General features: G+C 42.3%; 1 protein-coding gene across 7 annotated transcripts in view; it reads right to left on the minus strand.

Annotated features, from left to right (window-relative positions):
* Window positions 1-19,466, minus strand: part of KIAA1217 (KIAA1217 ortholog) — a 914,794-nt gene that overhangs the window by 69,529 nt on the left and 825,799 nt on the right. For 6 of the 7 annotated variants that reach the window (XM_011991313.1, XM_011991311.1, XM_011991312.1 and 3 more), the window contains one exon: window positions 9,840-10,672. In XM_011991313.1, coding sequence (XP_011846703.1) covers window positions 9,840-10,672 — 833 coding nt within the window. Of the gene's footprint in view, window positions 1-9,839; window positions 10,673-17,116; window positions 17,403-19,466 lie in introns of those variants that run through there. The other variant, XM_011991318.1, reaches the window with a different exon arrangement.

Raw genomic sequence — 19,466 nt, forward strand, 5'->3', positions numbered from 1 at the left:
TGAAAATATAATATAAATACATATATATATACACACACACAAAATAAAAATAAAAAAAATTGCACAGAACTCTTGAGTAGATTATCATCCCCTTATTAGTACAAAAGACACTGAGGCTCAGCCAGGCAGGGATTTTCTTAGGGAAACAGAGCAATTAGCCTACAGGCTGTCTCGGATCCAGCGCTCTCTGTGGCACTGAGCTGCCTCCCTTAGTGACTCACATCTGGGGTGAGGCACTTCACTTCCTGCTGGCTCTCTGCTGGGTGACTAGAGCCGCCACTCCCCAGGGCGAGCCTACACCCTGCTTTATGAAATCACCTATTTTGCATTTTCTTTCTCTTCCCTGAGGCTAATCTGGAACATTCATGTTCTGGAAGTGACATCTCATTTTTTGCACAGGTACAAACAGGTAGGAATAGCAGTTGCTTCATGTTATGGACCACCTGAACACGGTCAGCTAATTTACCTTCAAACGAGAGACAGTGTCAGGAGAGATGGTCTCTTGAGTGGACCTCATGGTGACTGTGGAAATGAACTCCCCACTCCTGCCTGCTTTAGAGCTGTAAATCTTAGGGTGGACTCAAAAGAAACAAAATAATGACTCTTGGGGAAAAGAAAAAAAATTGCTATATTTGGTCTCTCTAGTGCATTTCCCTTTTGTTTTGTCTTCTTAGTTATTTGTGCTTGCAAAGACAAAATGTGAGGGGAGCCATGGCGAGTTCAGAGCTGAGGTTGGACATGAAAGGGTTCATGTTTTAACAGGGTTATTCCGGCCCATCCACTGAGAACAGGCAGCAGGTGGGCAGGGACTGAGTGAGGAGACCTTTTGGGAGACCACTGCAGCAAGTCAGATGACAGATGGAGGTGGCTTGGCCCAGCAGGTGGCTGCGAGGTCGAGAGCAATGGCTGGAGCCACCCTCAAGGCAGCATGATAGCGAAATGTCATTTAACTAGAGTAGCTCCCATCCTCGGACCTTTAGGAAGTCTCCTTGCTGTTTCTCCTGCTATAAAGTCAGGTATTAGGACACGGTATTCTCTAAGGTCTCTTTAGCTTTGAGGATGGACAAGGAGACAGAGGAAGTATTTACTGGTGATAGAAGTTGGCCCTGTATGAGTATTAAGATCTGCGATTTTTGAAAGTTAGAATTCATGCTTAGACTCAGATATATTTTTTGAATCACTTCATTCACGAAAAATGAAGTCCAGAATTCAAATAAGGACAAGTGTAATCTCCATGGTTTCCGCCAGACAGAAGGACAAGTAAATCACAAGAGAGGCTAAACTGTGTGTCCTGTGCGTCAACAGAGTCTAGGATTATCAGCTCCTGGGCTCTTTTGATGATCCATCTTTAGGTTGGGTGGGAACCCCACGATTCTGCATTAAGTTGATTTTGCCATCTCTTCAGGAGGCTGACTCTGTACTTAAGCTATTCCTCTTCTCTTTGAAGAAGTTCTAGTTGACAAAGGAAGGAGTTATCTGAACCTCACAGTATTTAGTTTTTTCTGGCTTAAGTTTCTGGTTTCAGACTTAGGACTTCTGATTGACAACACCTCGTGAATATTCAAAGGAGATAGAGAGGCACATTTTAATTGATCTAATTAGTGACAGACGATGCCTTTTCCTTTTGAGAGATTGGTTTGTTTAAAGTAGCACACAGACCTCGTGGCTGCCATTCCATTGGCATTTTTGACAGAGTATCCCTGGTGTAAGAATAGAGCTAGCTTCATAAATTTGTTAGTTGGTCTGGTATGTTTATCAAATATCTGTTGCCTGAACTCAGGAGTCTAACGAATAACTAGCAAATATGACTTAACCATGCAATTCCATTCTTGTGAATGAAATAACAACAGTTGGTCAGCCTTGATTTCTGAGACTGGCAAAACATCATATCGAGATGTCATTTTTATAGGTACCTTGATGGTAAAAGTATAGCAAATTTTGGATACAGACTAGTTGGTCTTGCCCAAATGACATCTTTTCCTTTCATTACATACATGCCTTAAATTCTAGACCATCTCAATGTTCTCATGAAGGCTCTCAGACCCACATAACTTTGGGAAAATGTTCCCTTTTCTGAATTCATAGCAATTACTGTCTGTATCACTTCTTTGGAATTAATTATGTACAAGCAGACCCCAAATTATGGCAGGCTTGTCATTGAAAAGTTTACTTGTACTTTCATTGTTTAGAACTTGGAATAAATGGTGGTTGGATTTCCAGCTGGCCCACGGAAGCCTCTTTAACCTACAATGTATTATTAGCCCTGTCGTTGTTCCTCATTGTTTTCAAGGAAAACGTGTCCTGACTTCCAAGCTGGACTTTGGGAAGCTGGGAAGAGATCTTTCTCTGGAGTTCAAGCCTGTGGGGGTGGCATGTGACTTGGCATGTCCCCTTCTCTCCTCCCTGACTCACAAGGAGATACTGTCACTCTGGATGTGACAAGAAGAGCATCCCTGGGCATCACCAAAGCCAAAAGAAATATCAAGTGTGAAAGTCTATGATTGTGGTTGTTTCTCAAAAACAGGTATTCAGTAGGTGTTTGTAACTCAGAAGCTTCCTGTACTTAACTGTGACAAAGCTTATATGTTTATATTAAGCTTTTAATATTTTATGACTGTCTTCATGGTTTATGTTCCTGGTGTACAGGAACCATATCTCAGTTTCTTTGTATGCAGCAAATCATCCAGTCCACAGCTAAGCATATAAGAGCAGCTCAATAAACATTTATTGATTCACAATTACAGCTACATGAAAAAGCAATTCAGACAAGAGCTGAATCGGTCAGGCACTATTAGGCATCAAAACAGATAACCTAATGATTTCATGCATACCCGGTTTAGCTGTCTTTACCTTCAGTCTTATAGCTCAGATGCAGTTTTAAAAGGATGCCCTGAACCTAGCTTGTCTTTTTGCCCCTGGACCTAAGCAGATGTGCAACCCTGACTGCTTTCCTGAAATGAACTTAAAAGCAGCTCTGATACTCTAAACATTCTAATTTGGATCTGTAAGCCCAGCACATTCTATTCTGTGTTCACATTTAGTTTAATTCTCTTACCCTTGCTCCCTTTATGTGTTTTCTGATATTATATTAAAAAATGTCTCTCCCTGCTTCTTTGGGCAGTTCCTCATCCTAGCCAACTCTGTGTATTTACATTCCTGTTTAGTAGTACTTAGTAGAGTACTTTGCTCAGACTAGAAACTCTTGACCACTTAGTATATCCCAGGCTGGCATAACACACTGAACTGTAATGAGTTGTTGCATCCTATGGGGTAGACACTATTGTAATCTCTATGTCACAGAGGAGCAAATGGAGGCAGTGCAAGATGTGGTATTCTGTCAAAGGTCCCAGCTGCTAGCAAGTGTTAGAACTGGGATTTGAACCCAGGCACTCTGGCTTGGAAGTCCATTACAAGTTTGGTTGATGAGCATATTGATTGACCCGAGGGTAGTCATAGCAAGTTCTGTCAATAATGAGTTGCTTTATCAAGAGGAACAGGGCAGAATGGAGGTAATAACTGTCCTGGTCCTTGCCTTACGAATGTCACCATTTACACTGCTTGAACATGGGGTATTCTTTCACTTCTCTATTTTATTAAAAGTAGAAAAAGTTCAAATTTCCTTTAGAGCAACGTTTCTGAGCTGGGGCATTTTGCACCCCCTGGGCAGGGCATTACAACATCTAGAGATGTCTTTGATTATCCTGGCTAGGGCAGGATTGGTGGTTGGTATTTGCTACTGGCTTCCAGTGGGTAGAGGCCAGAGATGCTGCTAAACATCTGCTATGGTTTGGTTTGGATATGGTTTGTCCCAACTAAAACTCATGTTGAAATGTGATCCCCTGTGTGGCAGTGCTGGGAGGTTGGGCCTAGTGGAAGGTGTTTGGGTTATAGTGGCGAATCCCTCACGAAGGGCCTCTCGCTGTTCTCAAGGTAGTGAGTGATTTCTCGCTCTCACTCTTGAGAGATTGGATTCATTCTCTCAGTAATGAATTTGTTCCCCTGAGAGTGAGTTGTTATGAAACCAGATCCCCCTCAGGTTTCTCCCTCTTTGCCTGAGTTCACTTCTCCCTTGACCTCCACTGCCATGCTATGATGCAGCACAAAAGGCCTTGCCAGAAGCCAGGGCCATGTCCTAGAACTTCTCGGCCTCTAGAACCATGAGCTAAATAAGCGTCTTCTCTTTACAAAGTACCCAGTCTCAGGTATTTTTATAGCAACACAGAATGGACTAAGACAACATCCTACAATGCATAGGACAGCCCCCTATAGCAAATTATCAGGCCCTAACTGTCAACAGTGCAGAGGTTAAGAAACTCTGCTTTACCGAGATGCTAAGTCTAACTACTTAGGATATCTCTGATGTGACTCACTTTTTACTATACCAGCAAGAAAGGAAAACAATTAATCCTTCTTTTCTCATCATTCAATCTGACTGTCCTCTAGGAGAATAAAGCATGGTTTAGGAAATATTCAAAGGTCTTCCAGTCATAGTGAACATTTTTCAATGACATAAATCCAAATTTAGACTTGCATTTGATTAACTGTTTAACCAAGGATCCATCTCACCCCTAAAAGTTATCAACACAGTAACACTGAACTCTCATAAAACGAGAAAGTGATGTGAAATGATTAAAAGCAGACACAAGCTGCCAGTTGCCATGTGGGCTTCTTTCTGTACATAGAAGGTTCTGCTAAGTCTAGCATGTCTCAAGAATCTTAACAGAAACTCAAGTTGCTTGCTTTTCCGTAGCTATAGGTGCTCAGAATGGGCAAAATTTTTCTTCCTAGTGTAACTCTATACTAATTTGTTGAATGTAGCTGCTCTAGGTATAGAATAGTGTAAAAATACAATCTCAGTTCAAGTTTACTGTGTCCTGAAAAATCAATTTGGAGGAATCTGTTATACATTTCAAAGGCAAGGTAGTCACTTTGCAATGAGCACTCTTGGATTTTGAGTGTTATTTCACTAAAGGTATTTTACATTACAGTATATGATCCAAACTACAAATAGAAAATAGCAAAACATAAATGTCCTAGAATTTTACAATTCTTAAGGGCTGTTTTATGTGCCATGAATAGAAATAATGATGTTGTTTAATGAAGTAATTTTACAACCTAGAGAAGACAGAGCCTCGGGCACTAAGCCATTTGTCACACATAGTCTCCTTGGGCAGTCTCTCCTAGTCACTAGGACTATTCTGTACTTGGAGTCCTAGCTGAATGGAAGTCACTTGGGTACAATCACTTCATCACTCGAGATTGCTTTCTTTTATAGAAGCTCAGACACTAGAATGGCTGTTCTGAAAGTCAAAGGCAGCTATGATCTGTCACTATACCCCAAAGTCCCTGGTATTCCTGGGAGGAGAACCCTACCATCATGTGAATGTTATTCCATAGACACCGTGTTCTCCAGATATTCTAGATGCAATTTATTATTACTAGGTGCTCACTGAAGCATCTTTAGAAAGAAAGAGATGCCAAATTCATTAGCACAAGGTATGTGACTAAATATAAGACTCAAGACTCAATTACTTAGTCTTGAGCGAGCTATTTTCAAGTCAACAGAGCTGTTACCAAATCATGTTCCTTCAAAAAGCTACCACTGGATGTCTTCAAAGTATGAATGTGGAAAGAAGAGTTTTTCCCTCTGATTTCTAACGTCCCGCAGTTATTTGGACTATTATATTGAAGTGTTCTTCAGAACAGCATAGGAACCCAGCGGTGCCAACAGAAAGCACAGCAACCGATTTCTCAGCCTCCCTCCTGTGTTTTTGCAGCTTCACATCTTTGATGTAAAATGTTACTTGAGAGTCTCATATGAAAAACACTCTCAGATTTATTTGCTTTTTAATATTATGAAATTGCAACAGAAATTGGATTGGTTCTTTATAGGACCCTGTGCTCATGAAGTTAAGCTTTAAGGGGTTGAAAACTCTTTAACAATACTTACACAGATTAAGTATTTCTAAATAACCTCATGGCATAGATGAGGCCAATGGACTATAATTTTGTGCCTCAGTAATTGTTTCTGATGTTCCTGTTTTTAACATTTTTCTTTGACATAGTACTCAGATGCATTGAATAAATGAAGTATACCAAGAACGTTGTCCTCTTTCTTCCCCTATTTCTGCATAATTGTGCTAATATACTAGCTAGGGCAGTTATATTTAAAATGGCATGTATATATTTAGCAGCATAATTATGCAAATTCTGTGTTTATGATTGTAAATATCCTTTAGGAGCAGTTACTTAGCATGTAGTCCTGAAACAATTTTTGAAGAATTCTGGTTAAAATGTTTAGAATTCACTCCTGAATTAACTTCTCTGTTGTGTGAAGGTGGGCCTTACAGTTCACATTTGCAAGGCAGAATAGTGCACAGTGGTAAACAGTATGGAATATGTAGAATTCTTTAATAGTCCTGGACATTTTATGCCACTTACTGGCTTTGCGGCCTCGGGCAAGTTACTTAACTTCTCTGAGCCTCAGTTTCTGCATCTGTGAAATGCAGATGACGATAGTACATACCTCACTGGGTTGTCATGATGATTACATCATATAATGTACAGAAACCACTTCGCATAGTGCTTGGCTCATAAAAGGCTCTCAACAAATGATAGGTGCCATTCACCTCCTTCCTACACATCCCCCAGGAATGCTACATGTGAGCCTAGTTACCAAGATATCTAAAAGAGTTCAGGGCCAGATTCTGAGCTGTCCTTGGAGGAGGAAGTATGGCATGAGCTCCACCCTTGTCACTTTGTCCATGTAAGAAACAATGGGGGAAGCACATAGGAGTGCTGAGGACAAAAGTTCCAGACTCAAGTTCTTTTGACCAGAGAATTATTCTTCACCTTTGACATGTGTCTGAGTGGAGTTAGCAGGGAGTGTTTAGGTCTTTCAGCAATAGTGACTCTAAATGTAGACAGAGAGAGAGAGAGAGAGAGAGAGAGAGAGTGTGTGTATGTGTCTGTCTGGGGGTATGTGTACGTGTGTCTGTTTCGTGTGTGTCATGTGTCTGTGTCTTTGTGTGTCCATGTGGTATGTGTGTGTCTCTGCGTGTCTGTGTGTCTATGTGCAGGTCTCTAGGAAAAGAGAATCTAACCAGCACACATATAACCAAGCACTCCAATTCCACCCTGTGGAGATAAGCTGATTACAGGTGGAGAGTCACCTTGGCAAGATGTATGAGATAAAATTCTTCCTCTGCTATTTCACATTATGGGGAATGAAAAATGTGAACATGTAACATTACATTCATAACTACAATCATACATCAGAACACAGTGGTGATAATGACAGTGTATTTTAGGCGAATATTCATCTGTTTAGTCAGTTTTTCTTATATTTGTTAAACTGGTAAGAGAATAATTTAGATTTTCTAAAAAGGTTCTCTAACATGTAAAACTCAAGTCCATAGAATTTTCTGAAATTTTACAAAATGGAAGTCTCTGAGGTTGGCAGATCTTTTTTAAAAAAAGGGAGTGGAGGCCCTAAAAGAATACCCATAGCACCAAAAGCTAAAATCCTTCAAGATTTTGATCCCATACAGAGATGACTCCACAGGTCAGCAGAGGGTTTGTTTTTTTCTCTCCGTAACTAAATCTCTTGAAAAGTGAGGCTCAAGGATGTACATTAAGTTGTGTATGTGTGGTAATTACATGGGTGACCTTGAGCTAGGTTCTAGAAAGAAGGCGCACACCATCTTTGGTTGGCCAAAAATTTTGATAATTTCAGCACTACTCCCAAAAGAATATTACATCTAAACTAATCTACCTTCATGCAAATTCAGGTTTTTACCATCCAAGAACCAGGGTGGAAACAGTTCACTATGATCATGGCAAAATCAACTCCTGATGCTCTTCCATCTACAACAGGTCAGTGTGGGAGGCAGGGGGATGAGGGGGAGGATGGATTCTGGCTCTCAACATTATATGCAGGAGACAGATTGTTTTTACAGTTTCCTGGACTAAATTCTTGCTCCTGTCAGTTCCATCCCCTCAGTGACATACCATTTTCCAACCAGCACCTCACAGCCCACCAAAGGGGACAAGTGTGTTATCCTTTCTGTGAAGTATGCAGCACAGGCTTCCAAGACTTATGGCACATCTTGGTAGATTCCTCTCCAGATGTCACAATGGTTTGCTCCAATGAACCACTACGAATATTTATCCTATACCCTTTAGCTGTCTGTAGTGATGGGAAGAGTCCCTTTCTTTGATGCTTAGAATTTCACTTCATGAAGACTTCGAAAAGGAGAGAATGAATACTATTTTCTAATTCTTATATTTTCTTAGTCCTGCATCATCAAGCCAGTTACTGTTGTTGTTATTCTAACTACATGAGAGAGGTAGAACTTTTTGTTTCATTAATGATCCCAAAACTTTCATGTTCATTCTCTTTCCATCTCCTGAAATCTTTCTGCTATGATATTCCCAGTAACTGAATAAATAAGAAGGGATTGCCCTTTCATAATAAAACTGTGCTAAAGAGGACTTCAGGACTTTCTGACTTGTGTGTGAAAATAGTAAGGTAGACAGGTCACATTCCATTCACAGTTTTGGCCTTCTTTTTAGATGGTATGTAACAGTAAGTGATATTGACATTGTTTAGTGAGAAGCTGTGGTTCTAATAAGGTATTGAATAACTGAGTATCTGGACATCTTATTTGTCTTTTTTCTTTTTGACACGAAGTCTCACTCTTGTTGCCCAGGCTGGAATGCAATGGCGTGATCTCAGCTCACTGCAACCTCCGCCTCCCAGGTTCAAGTGATTCTCCTGCCTCAGCCTCCCGAGTAGCTGGGATTACAAGTGCCTGCCACCATGCCTGGTTAATTTTTGTATTTTTAGTAGAGACGGGGTTTCACCATGTTGGCCAGGCTGGTCTAGAACCCCTGACTTCAGGTGATCCACCCGCCTCGGCCTCCCAAAATGCAGGGATTACAGGCATGACCCACCGCACCCGGCCTGGACATCTTATTTTTCATACCCCTTAATTCATATATAACAATAGGTAGCAGCATGCTTACACATCTTTTGGACTCAATTTCTTTGGCTAGATTTTTATGATTATTTTGTTGACTTCTTTCAACCAATTCAGGCTAGAGAAACTTCCTTTATCAAAATTAGCTTTTCTATTACTATATGAACTTTGGAAGGTTTTCAAGATAGAGTAGGAAGCATCTGAACTGGTAAATTATAAAATATATCTATTTAAAAAGAAATTCAAATCCCCAGAGAGTCTTTCACTAGAAAAATTTTGCTGATTTCAGCACCACTCCTAGATAAGTATTAAATCTAAGCCATTCCATTTTCATGCAAATTCAGATTTTTATCCTCTTAAAAAATAGACACATTCTTTCCACTTCCCACAACCAGATGAGAACACAAAATTGTATTCCACAAGGAAAAACACAAACTGCTATTTCCAACAGTTAAAACTGAAAACCACTCCTTATTTTCAGCAGTAGCAGATCAATTATTATGACCTTTTGATCTTTTCATCGGGCTTCTGCTAATGACAATTTTCTTCCAAATTATTCAGATTTATACAAACGATAATGCTGTTAGATGCATGCTCCAGAGGCACAAGGGACTGATTACTATTGTTGGTGCACCTGTCTTCTTGAACATGGCTTCATGGCTGTAACCTCTGCCAGTTTAGAAACTCTTTGCAGACAACGGTGGCTTTGACACCACTCTGTAACCCCTACAGCATCCACAGGGCATGCTGCAGAGATGGGTGCTCAGACATTTATTCTGTCAGTTTGACCCCTGTAGAGCAGCCCATAGTGACACATGGGCCCAGGTACCACCCTCGGTCACCCTCACTGCACCTTACCTGGTCTCTCTGTCTTTGGGTATCGTTGCCGTGCTGTAAGCAAAAACTTGCTTCTCCACTAGAGGAGGGCCAAGGTCCACAAGGCTGGATAATCCTGCAGTGCTCCGTGGCTTTTCTATATACACCAAGGTGCCTGGCTCCTTTTTAAAGGCCTGGCGGCTCGGTGAGGCCCGGTCTGGCTGCATGGTGTGAGGCGGCCCGTGGGCATTATAGTGAGCGTGCATGTCTATCATCCTCAGGTCACTGACTCTGTGAGGAGAGGCAGGGGGCGTTTTGGAGCCCAGTGTAGGCAAATGGCTATCTGGATATTTCCTTGATTTCTGTCTGTACAGTGATTGTTCCATATGCATTTCTGCTTGCATTGAAGGGTTACAATAAGCACTCGCTGACCGGATGGCGGTGCGGTGATATGCAATGATGTGGTCAGGGACATCCAGTGGGTGTCCACCATGGGATGAGGCTATGCTCATCCGTCCCTCGTGATAAAGGTAAGGATCAGCATAGAAACCCTCATTTCTGTACATTGCGATGTTTTTCCCACTCATGTCTTCATCCGGCTTGACATCTCTTCTTTCTAAAATGGCGCTTGGGCTTGGAGAGATGGGTCTGGAGACTGGCAGGCTGGAGATTCTGTCCCTGGGGATGGTGGCATTGCCAGGAACAACCATGGAGCGGGTGCCCCCATAAGGAATTCTGGATGGGGAGGGGGGCATGGAATGGGGCACCGGAGTAGACGGTGGGGAATTTGGAATTGCATGGGGTGGATGAGCAGTAGATCCGGGGCGAGAGGCCCCAGGGCCATCTCCTCTTGCATAAACAAGTTCTCTCTGCATCTGAAAAGAAAACAAAGGATTAGAAAGTTGACTTTGATACTCATGTTTCAAGAGAAGTCTCAGTGTGTAACTGTGTGGCTCCCCTGCAAGATGTACACACCCTCATCCTGGAATCTGTAAGTATGTTTCCCTACATGGCAGAAGAGGCTTTGCAGATGGGGTGGAGCTAAGGATGGTGAGATGGGAGATCTTTATCCTGGTGGACTCGAGGCAATCACAAGGGTCTTTATACGTGTAGGAGGGAGGCAGAGAAATCAGCTCCAGGGGAGATCTATGATGATAAAAGTCGAGTTAGAAGAGTTTGGAAGGTGCTATGAGAAGGGGCCATGAGTCAAGGAATGTGGGCAGCTCCCAGAAGCTAGAAAAGGTGAGGAAATGGATCCCACTCTGGAGCCTCCAGAGGGAGGGTGATCCTGCTGACACATTGATATTGATGTGCAAAATCCACTTGGGACTTCTGATCTCCATAAAAGTAAAATGATACATCTATGGTGTTTTAAAAAATTATGGTGTTTTGAGCCACTAAATTTATGGTAACTTGTTACAGCACCCACAAGAAATGAATACACCTGATGAAGAGTGCAATTTTGTGGGGTTTCAGGAAAAAATAGTGTGGTGGCTTAAATTTTAATGTCACAGCTTCTTAGAGATGCTGCTTAATAAATGCAGGTCTAGTGTATCAATAGTGCTAATGTTGCCTCTTCTAAAACTTGTCCTGAGCACATTTTTCTACCTTTAGCCCTGGGAAATAGTAATCATGTTTCCCATCTTTCCAAGTGGATACAATCTAGGGAGATGAGCAGGGGGAAAGGAGATACATGGAGGAAAACCTGGAAGGTAAGTTTCATACATTCACCAACTCTTCACTTGAGCCTATGATAAATCAGCACCGAGAGGCTGGAAGGAAATAATGAAGCAATAAGAGTACCACGGCAGTGGACCCTTGAAGAATACAATTTTGAACTGTGCAGGTCAACTTATTCACAGATATCCTTCTTCCCCTGCTACTCCTGAGAGAGCAAGGCCAGGCCCTTCTCTTCCTCCTTCTCACCTATTCAACATGAAGTTGACGAGGATGAAGACTTTTATGATGATCCACTTCCACTTAATAAACAGGAAACAGATTTTTTTTCTTCCTTATGGTTTACTTAAGAACATTTGCTTTTATCCAGCTTACTTTATTGTGTGAATACAGTATATAATATATATAACATACAAACTATGTGTTAATCGACTATTCATGTCATCTGTAAGTATTCTGGTCAGCAGTAGGCTGTAAGTAGTTAAGTTTGTGGGGAGGTAAAAGTTCTGCGCGAATTTTTTTTTTTTAGATGGAGTCTTGCTCTGTCTCCCAGCGTAGAATGCAGTGGCGTGATCTCAGCTCACTCACTGTAATCTCTGCCTCCTGGGTTCAAGTGATTCTCCTACCTCAGCTTCTCAAATAGCTGGGATTACAGGTGTGGGCCACCATGCCCAGCTAATTTTTGTATTTTTAGTAGAGACTGGGTTTCATCATGTTGGCCCGGCCGGTCTCGAACTCCTGACCTCAGGTGATCTGCCTGCCTCGGCCTCCCACAGTGCTGGGATTATAGGCATGAGCCACTGTGCCTGGCCTCTACACAGATTTTTTATTTTATTGTTTTACTGTGTGTGGGCAGTTAGCATCCCTAACTCCCACCTTGTTCACTGGTCAACTGTAATTTGCAACTATGCTACTGTGTTTAGCAAGGGAGTAGAATGAAAAATACAAACTAATTCAGGATATGATGATTTCATATATTTTTGCTTTGGTCAAGGTGCCACGGGGAAATGCCCACTGAGATTCTCCAAATAACTGAGGGAAGGAGAGACAAGCTCCACCCATTCTTCAAGTTCTATTGGTGAGGTCACAGGAGCCCACAGTCCCTATCCTGACTTCCAGGAGATGTGACAGACAAGAAGGGTATAAATGGATGGAGGGTGGATGAGGTAGGGACCTGAGGAGAGAAGTGGGGGCTTGAATGGCAAGAACCAAGATTAGCAGCCAAGAGACCCCATGATGTGGGTGACGCAGATGAGAATAGGGATAGTAGAGGCACCAGGAGAAGGTTGAAAATGAAACAGAGCCTAATGCACAGGATACAAACTAACTGCTTCTTTATCATAAAAACTCATTGCATGTAGTAAAGGGTATTTACCAAGCACTTGGTAAATGCCTGGCATTATTCTAGGATGTAGTTCTAAACAAGCCCCAAGCTCCACGGAAACTCCCAAGCGCCATGGAGAGGGCACCTTCTTTCTTAAACTTCGTAGATGCTAATGCAGGAACAACCAGTGGGACTCCCACGGCTTCCTAATCTTGTTCCTGGAATGATCCAGCAGTGTAGAATCCCTGCCCTGTGAGTTGTACATAGAGAAGTGGATTTCATAATGAAAGTGACCAATGAGAAGTGCAAATAAGGTGTGAATATGTGGCAACAAAATGGAGCCCTTTTTGAATACATGACCTGGGCACTGCAGAATTGACCTCTTGGCTCCTGTAGGGGCTATTTCTGGGCCCCCTGGAGTTTGCAGACTCCTCCCTCACAATCACAATTTTATCTCCACTTCCCCCTTATTCCCCTCCCAAGACGCACACACAGAGCTCCCACTATGATAGGCTAATCTGTTCTCCCTTCCCTAAACCTAACTTGTGATATGCTGATGCTGTCCAGGGTCTCTCTCCTCATGTCCTAGTTCCTGTGGATCCATACCTAGGTTTGTGGTCAGGCTCCAGGTGCGTCTGCTCTGCATGGCCCCTGCCCTGATGCTCCAGCCCTTGAGGTCCTCCCTGCTCACTGGACACCCTCATGACTCAGGTGCTCAGTGCTTTAGACCAGAAGGGACAGTCCCAAGGTCATTGTGTGATAATACACCTGATTGATGCTCATTCCAGGGAGGCTGAGCAACCCCGTGACACAGGTTTTGCAGGAGAACAACACGGATCCTCTATAAATACCTCTCTCACTCTGCCTTCACAATTCAGAGCCCAATAAAAAGCAACGTATGGCTCAGCAGGAAGCAGCACAGGGCTTCACAGGTCATAAAATACAGGAGGGACTGGCTCAGTGAGCAGCGGATATCTGGGCAAATTCCCCACATAATCAGATTACACAATGCAATAACCAACCAAAACCAACATCGAGATAAATTCATCACATCGACTCAAACATGCCACTGTTTATAAAGCATTACATGGTGTCCAAGGCAAATCACATACAACAAATGGTAGGTACTGTTGTCATTATTGTTATTAATTCCAGAAAAATATTTAAAATATGTAGAACTGTCTGGGCACAGTGGCTCAGGCCTGTAATCCCAGCATTTTGGGAGGCCGAGGCAGGTGGATCATCTGAGGTCAGGAGTTCAAGACCAGCCTGCCTAACATGGCAAAACCCCCTCTCTACTAAAAATATAAAAATCAGCTGGGCATGGTGGCGTGCGCCTGTAGTCCCAGCTACTTGGGAGGCTGAGGCAGGAGAATTGCTTGAACCCAGGAGGCGGAGGTTGCAGTGAGCCGAGATAACACCACTGCACTCCAGCCTGGGTGACAAAGTGAGACTCCGTCTCAATCAATCAATAAAATATCTAGAAGCCACTTTGTATGAACAACAGTCATAACTAGGTCAATCACTATTCCCTGTTCTCTTTTCCTTCCTTGGCCACCTTCAGAATACATCTTGATCTGGGGGACTATGACCTCAATTAACCAGCAGAAACTTTCCTCTTTTTGGCAGGAATATAAAAAGGGACATTAAGATTCTAGGGGCTGGGTGCAGTGGCTCATGCCTATAATCCCAACATTTTGGGAGGCTGAGGTGGGCAGATCACTTGAGGCCAGGAGTTTGAGACCAGCTTGGGCAACATGGCGAAACCCCATCTCTACAAAAAATACAAAAATTAGCCAGGCGTGGTGCATGTGCCTGCAATCCAGCTTCTCAGGAGACTGAGGCACAAGAATTGCTTGAGCCTAGGAGGCAGGGGTTGCAGTGAGCCAAGAATGCACCACAGTACTCCAACCTGGGAGACACAGCAAGACTCTCTGTCTCAAATAAAATAATGTAAAATAAAATAAAATATTCTAGGGAATATAGAACTGTCCAGAAGGATAAACAATATTAGTAAAAAGAAAATGTAAAATTTATTTAAATTCATAAAAAGTTGAGTACATGTCTTTGAAAACAGCAAAGGTATTTACATAGGCATTTTAAAAACATGCTTGGTGACGTGCAAAAATGGTTAGAAGATATATAAATAACCTTTAAAATGAAACACTTAAAGATCTAATTAGAAAGAGTATCTCATTAGATTTTCTAGTGGTATGTGTAGATGAGATTAGAAAGAAATATAACAATTAACTTAAAGTAAGTCTAATACATTATATTGGGCATTCATGTGGGAAATGTTGGTGATAGTCGAAATATTTGACAGCTAATATCCAGTATGGCATGGACACCAACCAACCAGAATGGGACTTCAGCCAATGAGGATGGATGCTTGCCATGAACAGTCAGCATCCTGGATCTGGAGCTAATCCTGTGTGTCTTCCCTGCCCTGTCCACTTCAAAATAATCTTGCCATCATCCAAAAGGGTCATCAAAAGAGTCATCGTCAACCTGAGTTGTCCACAGTGGCACTGAATACAAACATTCGGTTATGACGGAATTGGTAATCTGAGGTTGAATGTCTCTATCAACACAGGTGACTTAGATGTTGGAAGTCTTGGCAGAATTCTTATGTTGGTTTGCCAAGCTATGACTGACTTTCCAAAACGGAGATTTAAGAAGAACCAGGATCATATATTTCATCCTCGGCTCTAAATAGAGCCCAAGAAGAAAAATGACACAATGATCATTTTATAGAGTGGGAAAATTTGTTTTAAAACCACAACTAGAATGAACCCTTACGATCAGACAACTTGGGAATCCTACTATAAAAGACGGGGAGCAGCCTAAGGCGACCCGCTCTTAGGATGTGGGGGAAGGTAAGGGGACATCACTGGAGGGATGTTTTCAAGTCTTCAGTGTGATTTCCAAGGTCACACTTACAATAAAAAGTAGCATTTGGAGACTCCAGAATCTGATAGACTAAAGCAGCATGATGGTTAAGATTGTATAATTCACAGTTTAAAACAAACCCAGCCTTTGATGCGGGTGTTCTTACCAAGGAGAGATCTTCCTAGAATCTGTCACCAACACAGATTTATTTTGTTTTGGTTTTTAACTGTTACTTTGCTGATGAGTAAAGACATGGCATTAAATACATACTGGATTTTTCCTGCACTGGTACTCAAAGTCAGACTTTGTGGGAGAAAATTATACTAAACTGACAAGTAAAATAAATAAGCAACACACACACACACACACACACACACACACACACACACACACACACAGTTGCCATTCACATTAATATATCTTAGTCCCTTATTCTACCACTGATCTTTCTGATGCTACTAATCTTATCATCTCTTTTCCCTTAGTGAGTTTAAAGTAACTAGCTATGTTCTATCATTGACACTTTTTCCCCACAGAATTTCAACACTAATGTCAAAATGTAAGCTTTAAACAATTTCATTTTACAGCAAGAAAGAGATGACCGACACAGAGAAATAAAGATTCTTTCAGCCCCTTTTCTGAATACAACACAGATACCTATTTGCCGTGTGCACCTAAGCCCCGACACAGAAAATGTTCATTCACTGCCCTAGATATAATGTATGAACAAGACTGTTCCACCGCATTCATCTGCTCGGTTAGGCAGTGTCATTTCTTCTTTCCATCACTGCCCAAACCTCTATTGTCTCTTTGTTATTTGAGTCCTTCCAGTTCTTAGAAAGAGGGTAGTTTCTTCAAGAGCCTCATCATAATAGCAGGCTGAGAGGCTGGTGTCGCTGCCCACAGACTGCACACGGATCAAAATGCTGTTTACACCATACTTCCGAAACACCAGAAAGTATCTGGGGCCATTTCCTATTAAGATCTGAAGTCTGAGTTAGAAATTCTTACATGTAGCTATATTTTATTTCCCAAAAGTACCATAAGTCAAATCGAATATCACTCATTCAGAAGTTTCTTGAAGGTAAGATAAGAAACAACATATTAAAATTGTTTCCAGAAAACACAAAAAACCTAGTATAAAAGATATTTGTTTAAAATCATCTTGGGAAACTGCCTCATGTAATAATGTCTGTGGAGTATTAAAATATATATATGCGTGCGTGCGTGTGTGTGTGTGTGTGTATATATATATATAGCTTGTGGAAAAGGAATATTATGTACAGTTTGTTGTATTTCAAACCCCACCCTTCCAAGTCTGGAATTTGTAAACATATCACTCAATCAGACCACACAGTGAAGTAAGCAGAGAAAACTGAAAAGGAATCTTATGACACTCTTTCACCCTCAAAGAATTAAAGCCACTTACTTTTTCTTAAGGAAATCACCTGTGTACCTAACGCCGTGAGTAAGCACATTCGCTCAGGTCCTGATTACATGATTCCTTTGTTTGCTGGCTTCATCTAAATCCTTGGTTCCACACTTGAATATTTTAGACAGCTTCCTCTTCAGAGACAAAATCATCACAAAAGACACAGAGATCCTAAAATGTTTCTCAGCTCGAGTGTTCACAACCAATAAAGACCATTTTGTAATACCCAGTTTTCAGAGAGAAGCTGACAGTGGCATGGATAAAAAGTAACCCTCCCCGTGATAAGTCAATTTCTCCTCCCCTTGGAAATTAGTCACTGAATAACCTCAGCCCACATCCAACCACAGGCTACCTCACGGGTGACTCAGTCCTTCAACAATTGCTTACAGGGAAAACACCAGTGAAGGAACTTTAAACGGCCTAGGTAAATGGGTTAACAGCAAAGGAAATATTACAAAATATATTTCACTGAAGGCAAACAGGATCATTAAAAAAGGCAAACAACCAGCCACCGAGAAATGAAACTGTCAGAAAACCCAACATATTCAATCCAGAGGAACCAACTTTCAGATCAGTTTTCTGTTGACTTAAAGGTGCTACTTAAACCTAGACCAGCACCCAACACCCAGTTTGCTACCAGACTTGAAGTCTGGGAATTGACAGCTGAAGGAAACATAAGCCTCTTCCCCTGGTTTAATACCAGAGGGAAAACATGAGGGAGATAAGGAAGCTGTCTATTAATTAACCAGCCCTGTTTTACCAGGCTGAACTTTGGGTAGCAGCCATTAATCAGTCCTACATAGAGCCGGGCAAGGAACTGCAATCACCCTGGAAAATACATCTGAAATGAGAAGGAAAGATAGAGAGGGCAAACCATGGCTGTGCAGAGGAGATTCTGGAAAGGAAACCAGAGCCCTCCTGCCCCACCCTAAACAAGATGAAGGACGAGAGGTAGGCGATCCCCAGAGACCTCTGGGTACAACCGCTGTCAGCACAGCCGGTCTCTTCCAGGGGAACAGGTACAAGAAGGTGCGTGTCCACAACACGAAGTGACTTGTGCAGCGCTCAGCGGAGGACGGGAATTAATGCACTGCTAGCAAAAGGTCGGGGAGAAAGGAAGCACCTCCTGCGCTCACAGGCTGGCTCTGATCACCATCATGTTTTCTGGGCCCTTGGGGACTGGGTGGAACCGAAAGCTATCCAAGTGGGAATACGGTGACAAGGAACTCCACACACTGGGCTGGAAGCCCCACTGGCTTCACGCCACACCCGACTACCACACTCTGGGCAGCCTGTGCATTTTAAAAACATTTTAAGGCTTTTAGAGGTTGTTCTTGCTGACCAAAAGAATTCCATGACGTCTTTCAAGTTCAAATCCAATCCTTTGCAGGTTTTCTAAAAAAACTGTTTACTGCCATCAAATCGCTTTATGGTTATTAAAGAAGGGGGCAAATGGAGCACGTAACATTGCCACCCTCCTAAGATGTCTCACTAGGAACGATATTTGGGTGAAGTGGTTGTAACAGATGCCACCTAAGAGGTCGGAAAACAGTAGAAGGAATGTGGAAGCTCTTGTTTTGATTTTTAATCTAATCAGCAAGGGTTTGTTATTTCTCACCAGAGTATGGGAGGCACACACTATCAGTTTCTGATGAATCTGGTACACATTAGGCAGGTTTTGTGTCTTCGGTCAAGCACATATGTTCCAGGAAGGGGGATGGAGGGGTGGTCCCCCTTGTCTGATTACGCCGCGATGCTGCCCCTATCACATCCCCCAAAGACCCTGTTTTATGGCGTGAGGTATGCTAACAGACATGGCTCTTATAATTCTTCTTTACCTGCTTATTACGGGCAGGGTTGCTTGTTCCATTGACTGTTTGTGAAGGGTCTGGGGTCAGGCTGTCCCCCAGGAAACAGAGCAGTGAACTCTCTCTGTATCTCTGCTGCTTGGCTAAGAAAGTCATGCCATGTTCAACATGTTATCCCACATCTGCTATGGGCTAGGTGCTATGTGGCTCACAGCTGTAATCCTAGCACTTTGGGATGTGGAAGCAGGAGAATTCCCTGAGCCCAGGAGTTTGAGACCAGCTTGGGCAACATAGGGAGGCCAAGTCTGTACAAAAAGTAAAAACTTAGCTGGGCATACTGGTGCATGTCTGTGTTCCTAGCTACTTGGGAGGCTGAGGGGGGAGGATCACTTGAGCCTGGGAGGTTGAGAGGCTACAGTGAGCCAAGATCACACCACTGCACTCCAGCCTGGGTGACAGAGTGAGATCCTGTCTCAAAAAAAAAAAAAAGTCAACAAAACAAAAAACCACAAGAAACCTTGTTGATTACGCTAGAGAGA

This window comes from Mandrillus leucophaeus, unplaced genomic scaffold (assembly GCF_000951045.1).
Source record: "Mandrillus leucophaeus isolate KB7577 unplaced genomic scaffold, Mleu.le_1.0 Scaffold394, whole genome shotgun sequence".
Taxonomy (NCBI): Eukaryota; Metazoa; Chordata; class Mammalia; order Primates; family Cercopithecidae; genus Mandrillus; species Mandrillus leucophaeus.